This window comes from Varroa jacobsoni, unplaced genomic scaffold (genome assembly GCF_002532875.2).
Source record: "Varroa jacobsoni isolate VJ856 unplaced genomic scaffold, vjacob_1.0 scaffold_708, whole genome shotgun sequence".
In the NCBI taxonomy this organism is placed as follows: domain Eukaryota; kingdom Metazoa; phylum Arthropoda; class Arachnida; order Mesostigmata; family Varroidae; genus Varroa; species Varroa jacobsoni.
In genome coordinates this window covers 27,789-48,981 of record NW_019213610.1, presented here as the reverse complement: position 1 = coordinate 48,981, position 21,193 = coordinate 27,789, and the positions used below count along the sequence as shown (strand labels likewise).

General features: G+C 38.9%; 1 protein-coding gene across 9 annotated transcripts in view; it reads left to right on the top strand.

Moving 5' to 3' along the window:
* LOC111262854 (clavesin-2) overlaps positions 1-21,193 on the top strand; it is a 61,526-nt gene that overhangs the window by 36,870 nt on the left and 3,463 nt on the right. For all 9 annotated transcript variants that reach the window (XM_086969343.1, XM_022837445.2, XM_086969342.1 and 6 more), the window contains 6 exons: positions 9,532-9,844; positions 10,854-11,075; positions 18,035-18,210; positions 18,868-18,996; positions 19,340-19,439; positions 20,868-21,024. In XM_086969343.1, the coding sequence (XP_086825469.1) occupies positions 9,544-9,844; positions 10,854-11,075; positions 18,035-18,210; positions 18,868-18,996; positions 19,340-19,439; positions 20,868-21,024 (1,085 nt within the window). In that variant the 5' untranslated portion in view covers positions 9,532-9,543. The remainder of the gene's footprint in view (positions 1-9,531; positions 9,845-10,853; positions 11,076-18,034; positions 18,211-18,867; positions 18,997-19,339; positions 19,440-20,867; positions 21,025-21,193) is intronic.

Below are 21,193 nucleotides of genomic sequence, written 5' to 3'. Positions count from 1 at the left end.
TGGCATCTCGTGCCGACCGGTTTATACGCTCACGAAATCTATATCGGCTCGTGTTCGAACCGTACGGTCTTCCTCGTGACAACGAACGAAGCACAGTGGCAAAGGGGCAAACAGTTATGGGTGTTATGCTGTAAATCAGAGAATCCTCTTTGTGTGCCTTCGCACGTAGGCAAAATGACTATATCCTTTCCATAACCCGTCAAATGCAATTATTTCCTATGCCTTTCATATAAACAATTGCCTAGGCAATTGTATAAACGATTGCCTAACGTAAGCTTAGCGATCAGAACTGCTAATCCAACTTTACATGTAATAACTTCCATTTCTAGACGGGCCTATGACGCACCCTTTTGTGTTGTAAGTTGAAAGGTGATTATGTACACAGCGTTCGTTGTCCTATTCAACATAACTATATAGCTAATTAAATTCCGTTGGAAACGGTATAGGTAAACCAATGTGGTTCATAGGTCCTACTTCTAGCAGATAGCACGAACTTGCTATGTTATAAAACACTTGGAAGCATAACTACCTTAGGCTAGTATACCTAAGATAAAATAGCTCGTTGTGTCTTTCGCCCGCCTCGTCACTGTGATCTCTAACATCTCACGTAAACAAAGCCATGAAGCTGATATAAGGGTCACAAACAAATTTTCTCCTCTCTCAATGTAACCTGTAAATGACCCATAGCGTTATATTTGGTTTGTACACAAGAATTGCTTTGTGCCTCCCTTTTTCAGGGCATCTTTAATCACTGCCGTTCAGTTTCATTGCCTCTAGCTATTATATTGCATTGTATTTGGCGCGATCAACAATATAATATCGACAAAAATTTAAAGAGTTTCTTTCAGATTAGACACCTTCTCCACTTTTCGACATGCGACGCCTTGTAAGGCCTAAATGAAAGATAGGCTGGGTCTTAAAAAAGATCAAGATTCAATTCTGTCGCCCTTTTTAGATATCACCCGTTTACGTAGATATGGAATTATAGCTCTGGACAATGTTACCATTGAAAAATTCCGTTGATCGCCATTTTTTTCACAGAATTACGTTAAGGTTTTGTAGATAGTGTCTATATCACGTAAGTGAATGAGACATTGTTTGTTTACTAATTTCAAGTTTATTAGCTGTGAAACTGTTCATCTAATCAGAGAATTAAAATAGAAGCACTTAAGATAACTTGGTTTCTCCGGGCAACCCAGTATTGAGGGCGTACAAAATGGGCCCGATTCTGCTCGATTCTGGACGTCTTCACAACGCAATATTGACAAAGAGCGTCGTTTGTCAAAGTTAGCTCAACCTGAAGACAACAATATTTATTCATTGAAAGAAATCTGCTTTGTATTTATTGGTCAACCAAAAGAGCTCTAGTGAAATTAGACGAGTGTTTGCGTCGAAGTCGATGGGCCATGCTTGACCATATATTGATTTATCTTAACTTGATGTAGATAGCGTCGTTTGTTACATATAAAGTGTGAGCAGGCGCTGAAGACAGCCTTGCCCATAACGTGGACCATTCTTGCTAGCGAGTGAAAACATCACCTCTTTGATAGAACTACTAAAGGGTATTGCTTAATTCACACGAGGTTCATCACAATCGAATGTATTTGTACAGCTATTGAAAACAGAAAAAAATCGTAGAACAGCTTTATTTCTTTTGTAAGGCCAATATTGTTTTCTGTGTATACTAAGATGAGTCTTCAATAATCTGCTATTGGGTTATCCGCCCCCTAATACTGTTGGGTCTTCGACCTTATTCGAGATGAAATAAAGACACTTAAACAAAGGAGCTGATAAAATAGTCCCATCCACTTGAGCCATTCATGGAAATGTAATGGCATTATGAAGCACCACAGAATTGTGTGTATTGGACACCGTGTTTACCGTCAGCTTTAGTTTACTGATAAAAAGATTTAAATTTTGAAAAATATATATTTTTCTCCTGATCCTGTACAGTATGGACCACAATAGAATGTTTCCATATGCTCTACCATTCTATATATTCAATGACTCACTCGACGAAAGCCTTGTCATGCGGAGTTCGTATCTTACAATGTTTGACCAAGTGTCACAAAGTACATACTCGTAGAGATAAATTGTAGCGGACACTTTTCTCGATGATTGACCCCCAAAGTCTGCTATGAGCTGAATCCATTTATTTTTAATGCAGTATATACGATTTAATTTATAGTACATTTGAAACGTTCGGGCAGCTAAATTACAATGGCTTTAGCATTTCCTTTTTTTTTTTTACGAGAACGATATGTACGTTTCTTCGGTCCTCCTGTTTGATTCTGGGTACCGAAACGTTTCATGCATCAGCTTCTTTCGACGACTGTGGATAATAGATTATAATATATATGTATCTCCTTTCGTGGGGTGATGTGTTGGCGGATCTATGTTCGAGACTTTGTCCATAATAGTCAGTCGAGAAAACAATGAGCAAAGCAAACCTGCGATACTTAAACTCCGTATGACGGGCGTACTACACCGTAAAGGTCATAAACTTGTTTTCCATTATATGGTAGTAATAGCTTAGCCGATCAGGAATTGTTTCACTATAAGTAGGAACGGGATTGTCCTATTTCACAAATAGCTATCAATAAATTTATACAGTAGAATAATAAATGTACATATACTTTAAACCGCTTTAACTTGCGCCTGACAGAGATTTTAACTGACAGCAAAAAACGATAAGTTGTCCTCTCAAACCCATTTCGCTCTAGTTTTACGTCCGGAATCGCCATTACGCATTCCATCAGACGGCAACGCGAAACGACGTGGGTCTATATCCAGATTCGAACCTAAACCACAAAGTGTCTACATTACGTTACCCACTGAGCTATCGCAGGGACACGTAACGTTTGTTTACTTACTGTTTGATTGAAGTCCGACTTTGATAAGAGCTGTCCTGGGCAGCTGTTGAGAAAATATATTTTTAGGCTAACATATATTTTCCAGCTTTCGAGTTCTTTGTTTAATTGTAACCAATTCCCTTCGACGTCTTATATACACTTTTTACGCGACATAGTCGGATGACGAACTCAAAGTAACATTTTATAATTTAAAGAAAACCATAACAGCAGCCTTGTGGAAGCATGGAAGAGCGTTCCGAAGACTATTAGCAAATGAAATGTTAAAAATAGGAAGCATTAAAGAAACCATCATTACTTGTATAACTTAATATAACTATCTCATAGATATTATAAAATACAGGCCATAAGTTCGTCTTAGTGTGGGGTACACGTTATTCTCAGATGACCGAGCACCCATGATAATGTATCGGCGATCTTTAACGCGTTGTAAAAATATCAATAGCCGTTGGTCAACAGCAAGGATGCTCTCCTAAACGAGAATTGAACGCTTGCCAATGTTGTCTTTTACGTTGTCAAACACAGCGGTTTTGGCAATGGAAGCCTTCTCAGTTTTAGTTCAGGGTCTATGTATCAGTTTCACATAGACGCACATCCTTTTTCCCCGTATAGAGGACGCTACAAAGCAGCCAGTGCATAGACGTTTCCATACTGAATACTGACGGTTACGAGTCGCTTGTTCCTGATTAAAAAAACTGTTGGCTGTCCCGTTCAAGGCTTCAGCTCAAGATGGTCTTTGTGGACTTCCTCGAATCGACTTCCCTTCAATCCGACATCAATGCATGCGACTAAATGTACCCCAGAAGGATACCGCGTATCTTTCCGGTACTGTGTTGCCAATAGTAGAATTCAGCTTGTCGCTTAATACGATCGTACCTCACATCCGACTGTACCTTCGAACGAAATGCCCTCACCAAGAGCTTGCCACTGATAAACTTTTACACCTCAGAAAGAAGCTATCCCTATTTACCTTTCGGACGTTAAGCACTAAAGCTATGACGTCTCTTCAACGCTCTTCAATGCACATCAGAGAAGCAAGACAAAACTAAGAGTAAGCTACGGGTCTATCTCTTACGCGTTTACTATTTATGTGAAATATATGCGCTATGCATTACAGCTTCTTTACTGAAGAGAAATACAGTCGACGCGCTATATTACCATATCACAAATGGACACCCATGGGTCATGCTAAAGTATATCAATAAGGATAGCGGCATAACTGCAATTGCCAGCTTCGACACTGCTAGATCTTTCCGATAAACCAATCTTTCCTAATTTTTTTCAGTTTCTTTTTAATTTAGTGCTTCTTTCTAGCTATTATGCTACTCCGTTGTATCTGTTAATAGCTATTGAAGACAAACGAGTCAAACGAATACCAATCTTACTATAATAGCATCGCTTTAATTGATATTAATTATACAATAACCTACATGCTCCTTTGATCTTTCCACATTGCTTCGCTCTAGTTATATATCTATGTATATATATGTATGGATCCATTTGCCGGTGTGAGTGAGTCATGGGCCGGTCAGGCCAGTTAGTCAACGTGAGCCAGTTGTAGGCCCCGGTTGACTAGTTCACAGTCGAAGGCAAGCAACGGCAGTACTCACAACGTCTCAGCAAAACAAGTAAACATAACGGAACCCATATCAGTGCTTGCTGCACGACCATCATTTCTTGCCAGCAGCTCAATAGCAACAGCTAAGAGCCGCGGGTTTGCGTGCACGGCGTCAGTGCACTGCGAAAACAGGACAGTGGCGTCAGGCTGGCAACGCAGAGTACTGCATCGTCCTGATAGCTTATGGCTGCTGCCGCTCACGGCTTACAACTCACAATGACTAAACAACATTCTTTCGTTCGATAAAAGTTGGTCAAGGTTTAGACGGTATCGGGACTTAGACTATACCAGAAAGGCTGGGGCAACTGGCTCTACAGCTGCAGAAGTATTGCGCAAACTTAAAAGCTCCTATTGCATTACTACTACCGCTACTGCCGCAGTTGTGTGTAGCATTATGTTATGGTAGCAGGCAACGGTGAGGCGGCATCGGTGTGGTGTCGGGCTACAGCTTGGTATTCTCGCTGATGATGGATCTTGCCCCTTGAAGCTGGGCTGAGTAGCTTGTAGCTACACGAGGCCAGGTAGTCGATAATAGAAGTCTACATTCATTTGCTAAATTCGACAAAGCCAGGTGTCCTACTTAAGGTTAGTTGGACTCAAGTTGGCTCCAAATTAAGATCATTCCTAAAACTTTATTATATTAGCAAAACATCGAACTTTATAGTACATCAGAATAAACAATTTTAAAGACAGAGTGTCCTTAACGAGATTTTAGTATACGGATAGGGAGCACCGCCTGCGTCAGGGTACTATGCTAATAATACCGATGCCTTGGACAGGTTATGAGCTGTTTAACTCGTAACAACGACAAAAACAGCTTTTGAGGCCCATTCGTCCTGAAACACGCGTCACTGAAGACCTACACTCCAAGGGCAATCCATTGAGTACAGTGGTGTTCCTGCTCTAAAATAATTATTATTCCATTAGGTAATTTGACGAATGTAAAAAGTTGCAAAAGAATAATTCGCTTGCTTATTCAATGGTTTATCGTTAAGACTGTTTTCTCGTCTTTCCTGTGTTTGTTTTGTTCAATGCTAGCCATTGGCTAGCAGCTACCATCATCATAAAACCGGCACACACCAGGTACGGCCTATTGATGCGATACTACTTTCTGTCATAGCTTTATCTCGTCGTTTCACGCGACAAGCAGACGGTATAGTATTTAATTAATACGCATTGTTATCGCAGTGAATTGACATAAAATGATACCTTGAGGCTGCTTATCAATTTTCTTCTTGAATTCAACGATAACGAACAATAGTCTTAACTGCTATCTTCTGATAGCCATCGTACTTCTACTATCGTAAATATTATTCACTTTTCTTTTTCATTATGAAACACCCTATCAGTCAATCGTCGACTATTTCTGATTACGTTAATCAGATTGTATCATTTGTATCAAAAGGCAATGAGAGTGATCCTTGCTGACGGCCTTATCAGCCTAACAGTACGATCCTATCACAAATAGAAAGAATTAGGGTTATCAAATGCGCAGGAAATTGCTCACCAACACCGGAATGAGAAACAATGAAGAGTTTTTTTGATATTTTTGGATTAGTTCAATCCCGGGCAGTAAATCACAGCTCTGTATAGTTCAGTCCCCTTACAATTAGGCCGTTCAAGGTCACGCCTTTGTTTTGTAGACACGCTCTGTTTATAGACTAGGATCGTAACCAGAATACCAAGACAGCCGCCTGATATCACCGCCGTGCATCTAGCTCAGCCATTGAATATATTGGCAAGTTATCCGTCTCTAAAAACATATCTTTTCATTTCGCACACGATAGATCGTATTATCATCGGCTATTGCTACTATCCTATCGTCGATCTCGAAGAAGGAAACACAATGAACTAACACTCGCCCCAATCCCCGACCCATGAGTCGCGCAACATAGTCCGGGAGTTAGATGACTGCTCGACAATTGTTCTTGAGCTTTTTCAAAGGTTTTTTTCTGAGCCCCAAAAACGACACCCATTAACACATCCATTCAGTTGAAAATCAAACCGTAGCCATGCAGGGAGTGTCGAATCTTCATTTTCCTAGTAAATTTTTACGATAAACAAAAGTAGCTCCGAACTGTAACCTCCTAGTGTGGCAAATGGTAAACGCTGCTATATTGCTCTGCGAGCCCTTATTTCCTCACATACACACGGAGAAGGACGCGAAGTCGCAACTTTATCATGTTATAATGTAGTTGGCCTTAGATTTGGATTTTTCAGGCATCTCTTGGTCAATTTCAAGTAAGTAATGGTAAGTTTTAAATGAAATATACAAACCTATGTAAGGATAAAGTAGCTTTACCAATTTTATGTTCTCGTAAATGCCATCCAAAATTTGTATTCTTTTGTAGATTTCGCTTTGGAAAATAGTTTCAGAACTTCGCAAGTTTTTTAATTTATAAGATATGGGTTAATAAAACATTAATCCTTTTGTGCAACTATCATTTTCTAGACTACGGCTTCTCTCTATCACGAGAATCGAGTGCGGTTTCTGGCTAGAGTATAGTTTTTTTTTTTTGAAAACAACCTTGAAGCAATAACGCCTCATGCGAGTCGTACTCAGAAGTAAGTTGCCGGTTAAGCAATCTATGCGAAGTGTCCAAATTTGATATTAAGTAAAAAAAGGGGAGAAACGACGAAGGTGACAAAAATAAATAAAAACAAACTCATAGCGCCTGTATCGTTTGTAGCCTATAGCACTCTGACATTATTTTCTGTGTGGATCGCTAGGAGCGCCGGACGTCCAGTAACAGGGTTTATCATGACGCTGCTTTGAAGGGAGATGAACGGTTCACTGACATGCATAGGTCCATTGTGCAAGCTGCTATATGCAGAACGAGGGCTCATTCGACCTATTAAAACACCTAAATTTGATGTTTTTTTTTCGCGTATCAGGTTGACTAAATAGGCGACTTAACAGATCATGGCTCCATCTGTATGCGGACGAAGTTATTTACTGATGGATTAATACTATGTATGTTATGCACGTACATGCATGGTAAGGAATTATCCGTTAGCGGCTGCACAAAAAGCGTTATAAACAAGCTAATTTTTGGAGAGGATAAATGTGTCGAAACATAAATATGTCAGTCTACCGTGTTCTCCAAACGATGACTAATATCAGGTCTTCAATTCTCGATCATGCGATATATATTGTACAAATGTTAATTCATTTCTATAAATTCTTCATTTCAACAGTTAAAAAACATGTTTGGTATCAAGACGTCGCTGAACTGGTCGCATTTTAAAAATACCAGACCATGTTTATCTGTATCTTCAAAAGCGTGGTCATCAAAAGGATAAAACAGCCAAAGTCGATTTGAGGCCACAAAGCATTTAGAACAAGTATTAGCAAAGGCTCAGCTCTTCATAGTTAAGAGGTAACAGACACGCGAACTTGCATTTTTAGGTCATTTAATTGGCCAGATATGGTTGCATCTACAAACTTTCACCCATCTACCTTACGACAAATATAAAAATAGATGGTTATCCTCTCTGTAAGTATTCCAACGCAAAAAAACTCGTACGCAAGCCTACGAAAACTAGTTACTGTACATATTCCTTGAGATACTCGAAAATCTAAATAGTAGGACATGACGGAATCCTTTGACGATATCGATTTCCGCGTGTTAATGGGCCATAACTACATGGAAATAATAACCGGTAAAACACTGCGCCGTCTAAAAAGCTTATGCCAAGAGAGTGAGCCTTGCCTAGATATAGCGGAGTGTCTGTACAGTAACATTAACTAAATAGCTGAGCGATTATTAGGTAGGTGTCCTACAAGTAAAGGTCACGCCTAATGCAGAAAAACAAAAAAGAGTAGGTATCAATGGGTTCATTAAAGGAGTTGTTACTCCGCATTTCTCCGCCTATAATTTACCTTGCAGGGTACCATCTACGCAATTTATTTTTTAGGCCCCCGCGGTCACCGTCGCTGTGTCTCAACACTGAAGTTCGATCTTGTCGGTCATTGCGTACCGTTTAATCGCGCGCTTTCCTTCGTTAACCTATTTCGCCGTAAAGCCCTCCGAAACGATAATAATCCCACCTAAGACCGACCAGATCACAGCGCTTTCGGACCACCTATCAAAACAGAACCCTACGTCAGTCCCGGGAGACTACAGAAGTTGTATTAGAAAGCTTGCTCACTACGTACGTACTTGTAGTCTAGTTGGTGCAAAATCAATGAGGGAAGAACACCGTATCACAAGTTAGCCATAATGTATGGCACATTAAATAAATGGCACGCGTTTCTAGAACATTTTCATATTTTTTTAGACGCGTTAACTGTCAGCAGTCGTCACTTTTCTTCGGCTGTAGCTTCTTAGAACTTAAGAGGAACCATTTTATGGAAACACGACATCGTGTGTCTAGGGCATTGATTGGTAACAATATAATGTATTGGGCCTGAATCCTGGACATGTCTCAAGCACTCGAATATAAAAATTATCTTCGGCAGTTTGCGGAGTACTAAATACAGCATGTAAATCTAAACATAAACAGCAGCTCGTTAAGTTAATGCCAGGACTTGATGTGAATATAACACGGAGCCAGTAACAACATAACTTAATCCTTACGGTACGTGATCGTCCATATGGCACTCGTTAGTCCATTAGTTAGAAAAAATGATTCAAATTGACTTTAGCTGTATCTCTCGTACATCTGTAATATCTACACGATACATAGATGAATGTTCACTAAAGTGTTCTTACTAAAAAAATTCAATAAAATAAATAAGTCTAGGTACATAATTATTTACTGTTCTTTTGCGTTGTCAACGATTAACGCAGATTTTTTTCTTAATCTTGATACGAAACGTGGACTGCGTCGACGCATCTCGGACACTGTTGTTGGGCATTATTTGGTTGGGCAGCTGCTCTCGAACCGAGATCATCGCACTGCAGATGATTCTAAGTTACAAGGACAATTTGATAAATTTACAGTGATCTTAGCTGACGGTTTGAGCAGAAGAAACAGACTGAAGCCTTCAATGCAATCATCATAGATAATTGTCCTTTTTGTTGTTTTCGTTTGAACAAGTTTATCGCTACGATGGTGGCGACGCCGGGTGAAATAGACGCTGTGGAAGTGGCCGTCCCAGCTATCGACGTCGACAGTCGTGAACGTGGCGGAGACAGTGTAATGGAATCAAAAAAAAAATCTAGAAAAGAACGAAAACGTGAGAAAAAAGAGCGAAGATTCGCGGAGAAACAGCGAATTGAGGAGGCACTGGATCCTGCGATTGAGTTCGCCGAACCGTCCGAGGAGCATAATGAACAGCTTAAACAAAAATTGCTTCAGGATTTCCGCGAATGGGTTAAATTGCAGCCCCATTTTGTCAACTGTCGCACAGGTCTGTGTCTTATGTTTTCTTAGGGAAATCATCAAGCTCTCAATAATCATTCGAATTAGGTCTTTTTAAACAGTAGTAATACAATAAATTCAAATATACCTAAATTATATATATATATATATATATATATCATTACGATCATATAGCAATTATAGGTCTTGCTAGGTTCAAAAAAGAAAATTTCATTTACTCTATCGTTAGAGTTTTCACCGAAGTTAGAGCTGGCTTCTATTGGGACTAGACGAGCGGCGTTATGATTTAATTGAACCTGCTTAACCCGTGCAACTTAAGCAGAACTGTCCTGTTTTATTTGGAAAATGACACTAGGACCTATCGTTGGACTCCTTTGAAAATACTGAACTGAATAAAAGTTGACAGTCTGCATGCCGTTTATTATGGCGTCAACGTACCTGTCGCACTCCTCTATGATCTTAAGGAACGTATCAGATGAGATAAAACTTACGGCGCTGTGTAATTAATTTCTCATTAGTAAACGAAAAGCATGGACGACCCTCTTGTCGATCTCTTGTTGATTTCAAATATTTTTGCTTAGTTTATGCTCGTTATCTCATGAATTTCTATATTACTCTCTCATTTAATTGAACCAACATCGGCATTTTATGGGGGATCTTTTATTTGTGTTCAAAAGAAAGTGGCATCTGTGAATGCCCTAAACATATTAAAAGGGTCTTCATTCATTGGTAGCGTTTACTATACTAAAATACCTATAGTAAAAAACTAAAAAAAAACTATACTAAAAACTTTATTAGGGAATCAATAAGGATGTCACCAGAGTCCTCTCCGGCCACTGTCCACCATGACAAAGCATTAACATTTTTTCAGTTCTCTCAAATAACTACGGGCGAAATGTGGGGGGGGGGGGGGGGTAAAACAAAGAATCATAATTCTGACTGAATTAACAATCATAATAAGACTGAGTAATTGGTTAATGAAGATGTTATTTTTTCTAAATATAGCATTGTATTGTGACATGTTATTGATGTTTCAGACGACTCATTTTTGTTGAGATTTCTCCGTACACGGAAGTATTGTCTCCAGTCTGCTCAGGATACTTTAGATCGGTATCTGACTGTTCGTACACATTACCCTATATTTTTCAAGAATCCTGACCTTTCCGATAAAGGTTTAAGGGATATTCTTTCTCGAGGTTATCTCTTCCCGCTAATGGAGAAGGATCCTGAAGGCAGAACGATCGTGTTTGGGCTTGCTGGTAAGTGACTCGATTAATAGAAGTTGCGTTAGAAGAACTTTAATACTAGCGTGAGTCCTTGTAGTGCTTGGATTTACATACCCAACATATACGAAGCAAGGAAAATACCATTTCTATTTAACCGCAACGAGGCTTGATTAAGGTATATAAACTAACAACAGCGCAGGCTCTTAGCTATTTCAATAATATCAGTGTAGCTTCTAGGAGATAATTCAAGAATGAGATAAGTAAGAGAAACATAAGACTTAGTTTGTTTTGCTTTTCTACTACTGTGACGCCTTAACATCCGGCGCTTCTCGTCGACACTCACAAACACCGAAAACAATCATATCTATTTTCTAACGGACCGAAGGATGGTTATAGTAGACTTGCGCAAAAGCAAACTCCATTTACAAAAAAAGCTCCTGTCTCATCCTATATATAACCTTCACTATTTCTGGAAGCAAATCGTAGCAAGTGACCAAACAGAGACTAATGACAATCGTCCATTAAGTTTCTACAAACGAAGCCATACATTTCTCGCAGACGCCGGATATAGTCTCAAAGGTCTAATAGACATCGTATCTGGACCCCATGCTACACTAGCACACGTAGCACTAATGCATTGTCAGGGTGTCAATAATCGCCCCACACTGACCATAGTCTTTTTTACTTTTGCTTCACTGACGCACATGTTTGCATAATAGGTTCAGTCTTATTTCTCATATCCACTATTCAATCGCCGTCTACTACGCAGAAGGATGCGTGCTCCTCTTTAAGATATATTAGTCCATATTATTGATTCTGGGCCAGCAATCACAGGCTCGAGCTCACTATCTATACACAGCTAAGTAATACGTCCGCTTGTTTATCCTTTTGTAAAGGATAAGTTCCCTCTATCGTCCTCCAAAAAGCAATGTTCAGATAACGCTGAAACTGCCTATGTGTATTCCATCCAGCTTTCCGAGTCTGTTTTCACTGTCTCAAAATGCTTTATTCAGTACATTCGTTTTGGTTCGAGCGAGGGACAATCGGGAAGGCTAAACCTTGAAAGCTTATAAATAACGTTGAAATTTACCATAGGAGAAAAAGCAGTTTTTACCACAAAAAATTCCTTTGTGCCCTAATTTCGATGGGACACACAAGCTGTTATGGTAAAATATAGGGGTTATTTTATAATGATTAATGGTGTCATTTACTGCGATAGTTTTTGTTTTAATATTTTGCTCAGGAGGTTACTTACTGCTCGCATGCAATGAAGATCCAAGCCCTCATAAAGTGCTTATGAATATGCTTAAAATTGACCGGAAAGAGGGTCCTAGAATAGCGGTTCTGTCGTAAATATAGCCTGACCACAGCATCGCTGAGCTCTCATCAACATAACTCCCTAAGAAAAATAAGATATTACGACAATATATCAAATGCTCAAGGGACAATCCACTTCAGTGTTGGCAAAAGTCCTCACAGACATCACACTCTCCGTCGAGGCAGATTCTATTATTATTATTATTATTCAGAGGCTATTATTTTCGATTCTCCACAGGTGTTTTATATTCTAAGAGATCGTCTGCGAAATTCAAACGCAAGGCTGACCATTTTTCTCCTCATTGAATGCATTTTACTTAACAAAGGAATTGTCAACATTTGCAGAACTATTAAATTTATTATCGTCGATATATATATATATATATATATATATATTGTATCGGTAATATCTTTTACGAGATTTTTCCACGTATAGGTAAAAAAATTTCGAAGGCGTTCGCCATTTAAGAATATACTCTGGCGACAGAGATCATTGAGCACTATACACTACACAAAAAATCATACCAAGGAAAATTTTCTATAGTTGTCCTGAGGTACACAAAGTGAGGAAAATATGTTTATCTATCACATCATTTATCGCATGATAATACGCTTATCCAAATTATCTGCGAAGGACAAGAAGCACTACGGGCCATGCTTCGTGGCATTGTCTACTGCAAGCTGCAGCGTACTTCGTGTTCGTGTGGTATATCTATACCGTAACGGCGTCCTTTTTGGGCAGCGTCATCAGCGTTCACGGCCAACATCAGGAACTGTCTATTGTGGATTTGGATATTGGCTTCCACTGGCAAATCCCTCAGCTCTGATTCGACTATCCTAGAATAATACCTATATGAACCAGTCCATTTTTCATCCGTATAGGTAACTACTGATCCGACAATCGACTAAAAGCATGCCTTTTGCGTCCACTTTTTTTATGTAGGACGCCTGATGATTTGAAAAAAAAAAAGCTGTATTAAAAGAAGTTTATTCTTTAAATACTACACGAACCTTCGAATAGTGTGTCCTTTTTACGTATCGCAGTGGAGAAATTCAAAGAAGTAAGAGGTAAGTGCAAACGAAATAGTAGAAATGCTTCAAATCTTTGTATCTATTAGTGTATCTCATATTCAAAATCGATAGGTTAGTTTTAGGAAATTGGACAGATCGTACGATGTAGTGGCTGCCAAATTTGGGAGACACGAAACAAGCAGTTTAGGTTCCAATCTGTATGTCGACGTTTTTCATTATGCGTGGGAAGCTAGCCGGCTGATAAAATGTTTAACGGCATTGTCACTGGACGTAAAACCCGAAATAACAACACCAACTATGCATTAACAATTCTAATCCATGAGCGGTATTTTTAGTAGTACTTGTTAATAATCAGGACCTTAGATAATCAACCGTACTTTGTCTCCCATTTACCGAGCTGAGCCTTTTTTTTTTTTTAGCACTCTATCTGTTATGATGCATACGTGGGCTCATAACGGCGCGCATCCTTCGTTAGCATACCGTGCATGCAACTCTCTTACAAGTCACCTACCAGCAGGGAAAACATGCACGATAATGAACATTTAAACAGTCGGATTTTTCCAAATAATCACTTTGATGTTTTAACTCTCACGAATTTACGCATCAATTTGACGAGTTTTCTACTTGCTGGGTCGTTCATCAGCTAAATGCGACTAATTCGGAGCATGTTCGGTCAGCTGAATAGGTCTAATGGACTGGGGACGAGAGCTAAGATAAATGGGTCAGGTTTTGTTGGGCTAGTTTCCTAGTGACGGGCGAAAATGAGAACCAACGAGTTAATAAAGTTGAATGACTAACTTGTCCATTATTTATTTTTTTATTAATATAGCATTCACCTTGCCTTTCCGGGTATCGGTACATATAGTAACTTCCTGTTGCTCCATGGGGCCACCCTTGTGTCTGAAAAACGTTCCATCGAGCTATATACATACAGCACAAAAAGTTTTTTTTTATAGTGATGGCGGCCTGAAGATGGCCACATTAACGACATGATTACGCAAAGACATCATCCGTTTTAGTAGTTCTCGCAAAGGCTCACATGAGGAAGCGTCCTCTGTAATAAGCCTTCAAATACGTTTCGACTTATGCTGCACCGAAGCGGCGTGCCTGAGTAGGTCTAGGTTTATTAGTCACTAGATAAGTCACCTACGCATCTACGAAAGAAATTAGCTTGTATAATTAAACGTTTCGTCCATTATGAATAATGCTGATCATATGTATATACACAGATATATTTAGCAAAATCATATCTGTTTACAGTATCTTGGTGAACAGTTTATTATCCATTACCACCTTGGCATTGTCACATGTTTTCCATATCAAAGGAAAAAACTACAAACACCACGATAACGACTTAAACCATATATATATATATATATATATATATATATAGGCGTTTCAAAAGAAAGCTGTATTTACCCATATAAGTACCATCCCGGTTATTAGAAAAATCTATATCGACAGTACCTCTAAGGCAGCATCGTAATTACTGCGACCATCATTCGAAGAAGAAATGCAGAGTCGTTTGCACTTATCTACGCCTGCATATATATATATATTATACATACATGTATATGTGCTGCACAAAATGCGATAATTATTGCTATTATTATAAATTGCGAAAATGGCACTGCAGTAAATAAAATAGTAAAGTAAAAAAAAAACAACGCTAATAGAACGAAAGGCCATTATGATTTCTAAAAGGGGAAAGATTAGCACTGGATGGTATTGAATAACATTGATTGGCGTACTAGATAGTTATAAAAATCGCTGTTAATAAACAGCCAGTCTTTTCGTCACCGATGCGTCTGTTGATGATCATTCTCTTACGGCAGGTAGCGATACCATAAACACTGGCTACATAAGCTTGACATAAACAAAGCGAAATTTAGATGTTCGTACGTACATAGCGGGGAGATTCCGATGCATACGTCGTGCAAACCGCCTGCACTTCGAATCCTTTCCTATTTGCTCCCATTGTCGTACACAGAACATTGGATAATTAACTGTGATTTGTCCCTTCGCTACGGGATTATTTCACTTTATTCGGTATTATTCCACGTCCGTTTTGTCATCTTTCCTAACGCTATCCAACCGTCGGTTTTTTTTAACAGTCTAACCATGAGTGTTTCCATAATAACGTTTGTCTTCTGCGTAAAAACTCCTATTATGTAACATGTATCCTAGAAGAAAAGGTAGTTCTATTAAATCGTTATCTCCTTAACCCTCCCCGGCGCCCCTTGTGCTTTATATAGAAAAGCAGACACGCAACAATATCATAAATGAACTTAGGTATTTGTCACCGCGTTCAAAGAAGTTTACATCTACAAACGATACAATATCATTACTCCGATGGCACTTGTTCCAAATTTACTATAATTAGTATTACGTATGGATATCTTCTGCTCACGGTAAGAGAACGTCTTCAATGTCAACCATCGTGTCGGCGGCAGACTGTTATAGAAGAGATTATGCGATTGTCATAGTAACGTGTGACCACTGTCGCACGATCATTTGAGGAAAAAACTATTGAAAGATCATACAGTTATAAAAACATGTCCGACTCTTCTGTTGCGATGTTACGTAACGTTAAAATTCTGCCGTCGGCAATTACATTCTGCCGTTCGTATTCAACTGGACGTAAGGAATCTTACATGGGTAGTGTGGCACCAGTAGTTACTAGTCAGAGTCACACAAATGAAGATAAATCGTTCATAATTGCTATAGGATTTTTTCGTTATTATTATTATTTATTTGTCGCCATGATTTGCATGGGCTGGTCTTCATTTCAATACGTTTTTGTACCATAAGAAAGCTTAAGCTGTTATGTTATGTTAACATCCGTATGTACACTGCTGATTGTCAGTGACTGCTAGCCATGTTAGACAAGGTTTTTGACATTGGAAATGCAACACTATTTCTAGGGGCTATGTAGACGCATCGAGAAAGAAATACATTGATATCGCCTACGACGACCGTTTGCAGTCATTATTCGAGCGCAAATTGACCCAGTCTGGTGGATATGCCCCAACATATGTTATTCAATATTTATCGAAAAGTTACGCATGTCGTAATGTATCGGCTATATAAAATACAATAGTCGTTGCGGTTTTTTTATCTTGCGTTAGTGACTACAGGGTAAAATATGATATATGCAAACGGTGTGCAACAGGAATGAGCTATACCCAGATCTATTCTTCAAAGGGGTAGCGCCATTACTGCTCCGTTGGGCTGAGCTCTGCATTATGTGCGGATATTCCACGCAATTTTGACGTGGCTCCATATTCGTAGAATACAAAACATATTATAGCATCCATTCGACATTTAAGAACTGTCAGCCAACTTGTTTGCCGTCCGCGTATCAACTATAAACCCATCCTCACTCGAATTGTTACCCTACTAATTGCAAAATTTCTTACTGCCTTTCAGTCAGTCCTGTACCAAACTGATCCGATATCAAAGCTAGACGCTAACCGTTCTCTATTTAAATAAATAACAACAGTACTGCCCTATACCTTCGCGCGCAACCTGAATGTCGATGAGCTTCCTCAGTCCCGAACAAGTCGGCCTTTTAACCTATTAAGGACGACTTGCTATAAAAGACTGTTGTGAAAAAAATTATCGTATATTCTAGGACAAACGAGGGTCCTAAGCGGTAGAATGTGAAAGTAAATACGCGCTAGCAACGTGAACACGCTTTTTGAAATGTAGAGAATTCAATACTCCTATTTTTGCCCATCAAGTCCAATCTTCCAGGTGTTTGTTGCTTGCATTATAGAACTTACCCAACAGCTTGCGAGTCGCTAGTTTGATAGACTAGTGTTTTTTCAACGATTTGTAATCTTCCATTAATATACAGCCAATATCCATTTTTGTGCATCGCTTCCTTCTCTTTATTTTTCGTTTGCTAGTGACCAGGTGAGCGAGCTTGTCGTCATTTTACTTTGATTCCAAGATTCAATTTCAAGTTGGTGTTCTAAACACAGACATATTGAATAGGTACATGTCACATTTTTCCCATAACATGCAGCCTCTATGATTACGATGTGTAGGTTCATTCTCCTTCAGAAGTGACTCAAACCAGTTCTTCACGAAGTCGACTACTTAGCGAAATGAAGTGCATTTTTAGATCAGCATTAGGCTTATCATGGTAATACCCATGGCGTACCTATCTCGTACCCATATCGTACGCGCCATCCAGATACGATAACTTTTTCGACCTAGACAGGAAGCAAATAGGACATGTCAAGAAGAAAGAAGAAGAAGAAGAATCACCAAGTGTGCCATACTTAGTGTCCGAAGTGTGATTTTATGATCACGCTGGACATAAGAAAGAGCTTTTCAATGCCGCTATATAACGTTTGATTATCAACCGACGACAGATTGAAGATCGAAAGCTATTGAAAACAGCTGTCACCTATGAACCCACTTAATATATTTAGATTATAGAGTATCCTTTCTTCTAGTGTGTCACGCCTCACAATCAAGTTAACAGCAATGTGCATGTTTGACCTATTTCTGATTTAGCCTGCTGACACAAACCGCCTAGCACTTGCCCATGAGCAAATAAAAAAAAAAAAGTTAAAAATCAAAAGCGATTTATAATGATCTATGGAACAGCCTAAAATTTATTTCATTTTCAGGTGCATTGGACACCTCTCGCCACAAGCCGAATGACATCTATCGGGCATTTTCTCTGACGTTTGAAGCTCTACTCGAAGACGAAGTTAACCAGCGTAAAGGCTTCACGTATATCCTCGACGAAAGCGGTTTCCGACTGCATCATCTTGCACACGTCAACCTCCGCGACGTCCAGAGGGTAACCCCCTCTCTTCCAAACTTTGATTATTTGGTTACTTCGCAGGACACATCGAGGACAACTGTCAATCCTGACTCATCTATCAGAAGTTCATATTGCGTTGTTTGGTTCTTTATGACACTGTCACAATTGCTTTATCTACGTCCTAATTACATTAATTTCTACTAGAGCTACTAAGGAGCCTTGAAAATAAATCGAGCAAAAATTGTTTAGTATTCCGTGATGGGGACCCCTTGCGTTAAATTAATATTTGATTTATTCTTGGACCATGATAAATCAGAATATGTTACGCAACTGAATTCAAAATGTTTATTGCATATTTTGTATAAGAATGTTTATGCTGACAAAAACAGAGTTTTGTTTACCCAGTCAGCCCACACGGTGGCCTGCTGTATCTCGGCGATAACGACGGAGGCCGATCAGACTATCGTACGACTGGGTCTCTTCTTTGCCGTAAATAATTAGGATAATGTAGCGTGAACAGCTTCAACCAATGTTCAGTTGATATCCGTTAAGTCGTTCTGCTTATATACGTCAATATGGAAAAAATTTCTAACGTTATATATATAAATGTAACGAAGTGCGAACGTATGAAAATACGATATCATAAATCATTTTTTTGATTTGTCGTTGGATCTCTTCACATCACTGGTTTAGGTGATGATTTCAGGTGAAAAAGGTTACCCTATGCGGCACAAATCCATTCATTGGGTCAATGTGCCTCGATATATATCTGCGCTCACCGATTTTGTGCTCAGCTTCTTTAGTCCTAAACTGCAAAAAAGGGCAAGTACGCAGAGAAACGAAACGAAGCACACGTTGTTTAATATCATGTGCTCATTGATATATGCGATAAATATTTCAGAGAACGAGCTCATTCTCGTAGAGCAGTTCTCTCTCTAAATGAGACCAACAAACATGGCTCGACGATATGAGGCATGTATTCTGCATTATGTGGGTAGATATGTTCGGATATCTATGTAGGTCTTGTTGACACGTAAATATCAATCAGCCATTTGTCGAGCAAGGAGAAATCGCCTAGGCACTTGGCACAATTTAGAAAAAATTACTGTTCCGTCGCAAAGAGGCAGGAATTAACGCTAATCATATGAACGGTTACTCCCCACAGATGTTCGTACATACAGACGTCAATTCACTTCACAAGGAATTCGACCCGAAAATTCTTCCACTCGAATTTGGAGGCTCTGTTCCCTGGAAGATTATGTGCGGTATGTCGTGTCTATTTTTTTTTCTCAAATCCGAACTCTCTTTGTAAAGGTATTTTCAAAAAAAATTATTTTGTTTGAAAAAATAATTTGAAAAAAAGCTTTTATAACGAACCCATTTTAACTCGTTTGAAAGAATAGCTTAATATACTTGTATAGATCTGGACAATTTGTAAGCAAAATAGATAATCGTAATGAAAAAATCTTTGCTTCCATATGCCTTTTAAAGATGCTGAAGCCAGCTTTGTTTGATTTCTGGAGTTTTCGATGAAGAATTTTTACGTTAGTGTAGTACCAACAAACGCGCTAGTTCATCCTCTGCTTCAGGGACGTTTCCGTTGTAACTTAAAGAATATTTTCCTAAGTGCTACGGATCAATGAGGGTAACGTTATGCGGACGTTCGTTTACGATAGAGCAGGTTTAAATTATATTTATTACCGTCAAAAAAATCGGCCCTAGATATTAGCCACATACTATGATACCTTTAGACAAGGACTCGGCAGCCAAAAATTAATTATGTGACCAGGGTCAGAACAGAAGTTCAACGGGAATAGGCGCCATCGCGTTGCGCTACTCACTGCCACTGGTAAATAAATTTTAAGCATATTGTATATAAATTAAAGCATAATTTTAAGCTAATTGTAAGGAAATTTTGCCTGTTGCCGAATAAAATAGTTCATCGAGGATGTCAAATATGATGTGGCAAATATAAGGCTAGAGTAAGCGAGATATATGTATGATATCCTAAAACAGAGTACGCAATGGTCTATCAAATGAATCTGCCGCTAGAATTTGCATAGTATACTTTCAAGAAGATTTCGGGGAAAACGGCAAATTTTGTTTCTAACCGAAAAAAACATTTGCATTATTGTGATATGGATACGTATTTTGATGAGTCTTTCAAACAAGCGGGTAGACGAACGGGTCCCCAGACCTGATGCCGGCTGATTTTTCTTGCGGGCGAACTTAAAATATCGCCGAAGAACCGACAAAGACACTGGAAAGTTTAAAGACACGGTCGATCAATGATACAACACAAAACAGAATAAAATGTTTGTTAAAGTTTATGAATTAACAGCATACCGTTATAGTGAGCGTAATGATTTTTGGAACATCTACGTTTGGAAGAAGTTATTATTGTATGCAGGTTATTTTACATTTAAAATAAATAGTTATTAATTTCAAATATAAACTAAAGTTATAATCATTTAAACTATATATATATATATATATATACATACATATATATATATGCGTTGTATATAGAAGTCCTGTACAAGTCTGCTTACATGTGGAGTGATCGACCAATAGCCACTGTTCCCAATTATGAGCTTTTGAATAGAAATCCGTAACGCCCTTATTAGTTGGGTTGAAAAACACAACATCTAATTATTTTCCCACCATATTTTTAATTTTTTTACTTATTTTAGAAACGTGGCTTGAGGAGCTCGAGCGGCGGTGCCCGTTGATCATGTCGATGGACGAAATGGGCGTCGACGAGAAGCTTCGCCCTAAAGAGTCCAAATGTCGTCTAGGCGGTGGAAGTGGAGGTTGGGGTTTCATGAAGCTGTGGACTTCGCTCACCCGGTTGGATATCTATTCTAGCAATGCTTAGTATATAACCTCGTCAGTTTAGAGCAAGACAAATTCTATAGGCCAACAAGCCCCGAAGAGTCAAGATACGCTCTTTGATTTGCAACAGTCGTTAATTTCCTTAACCTGGTGCTCTAGCCTGTACATTCGGAATACCTCTATC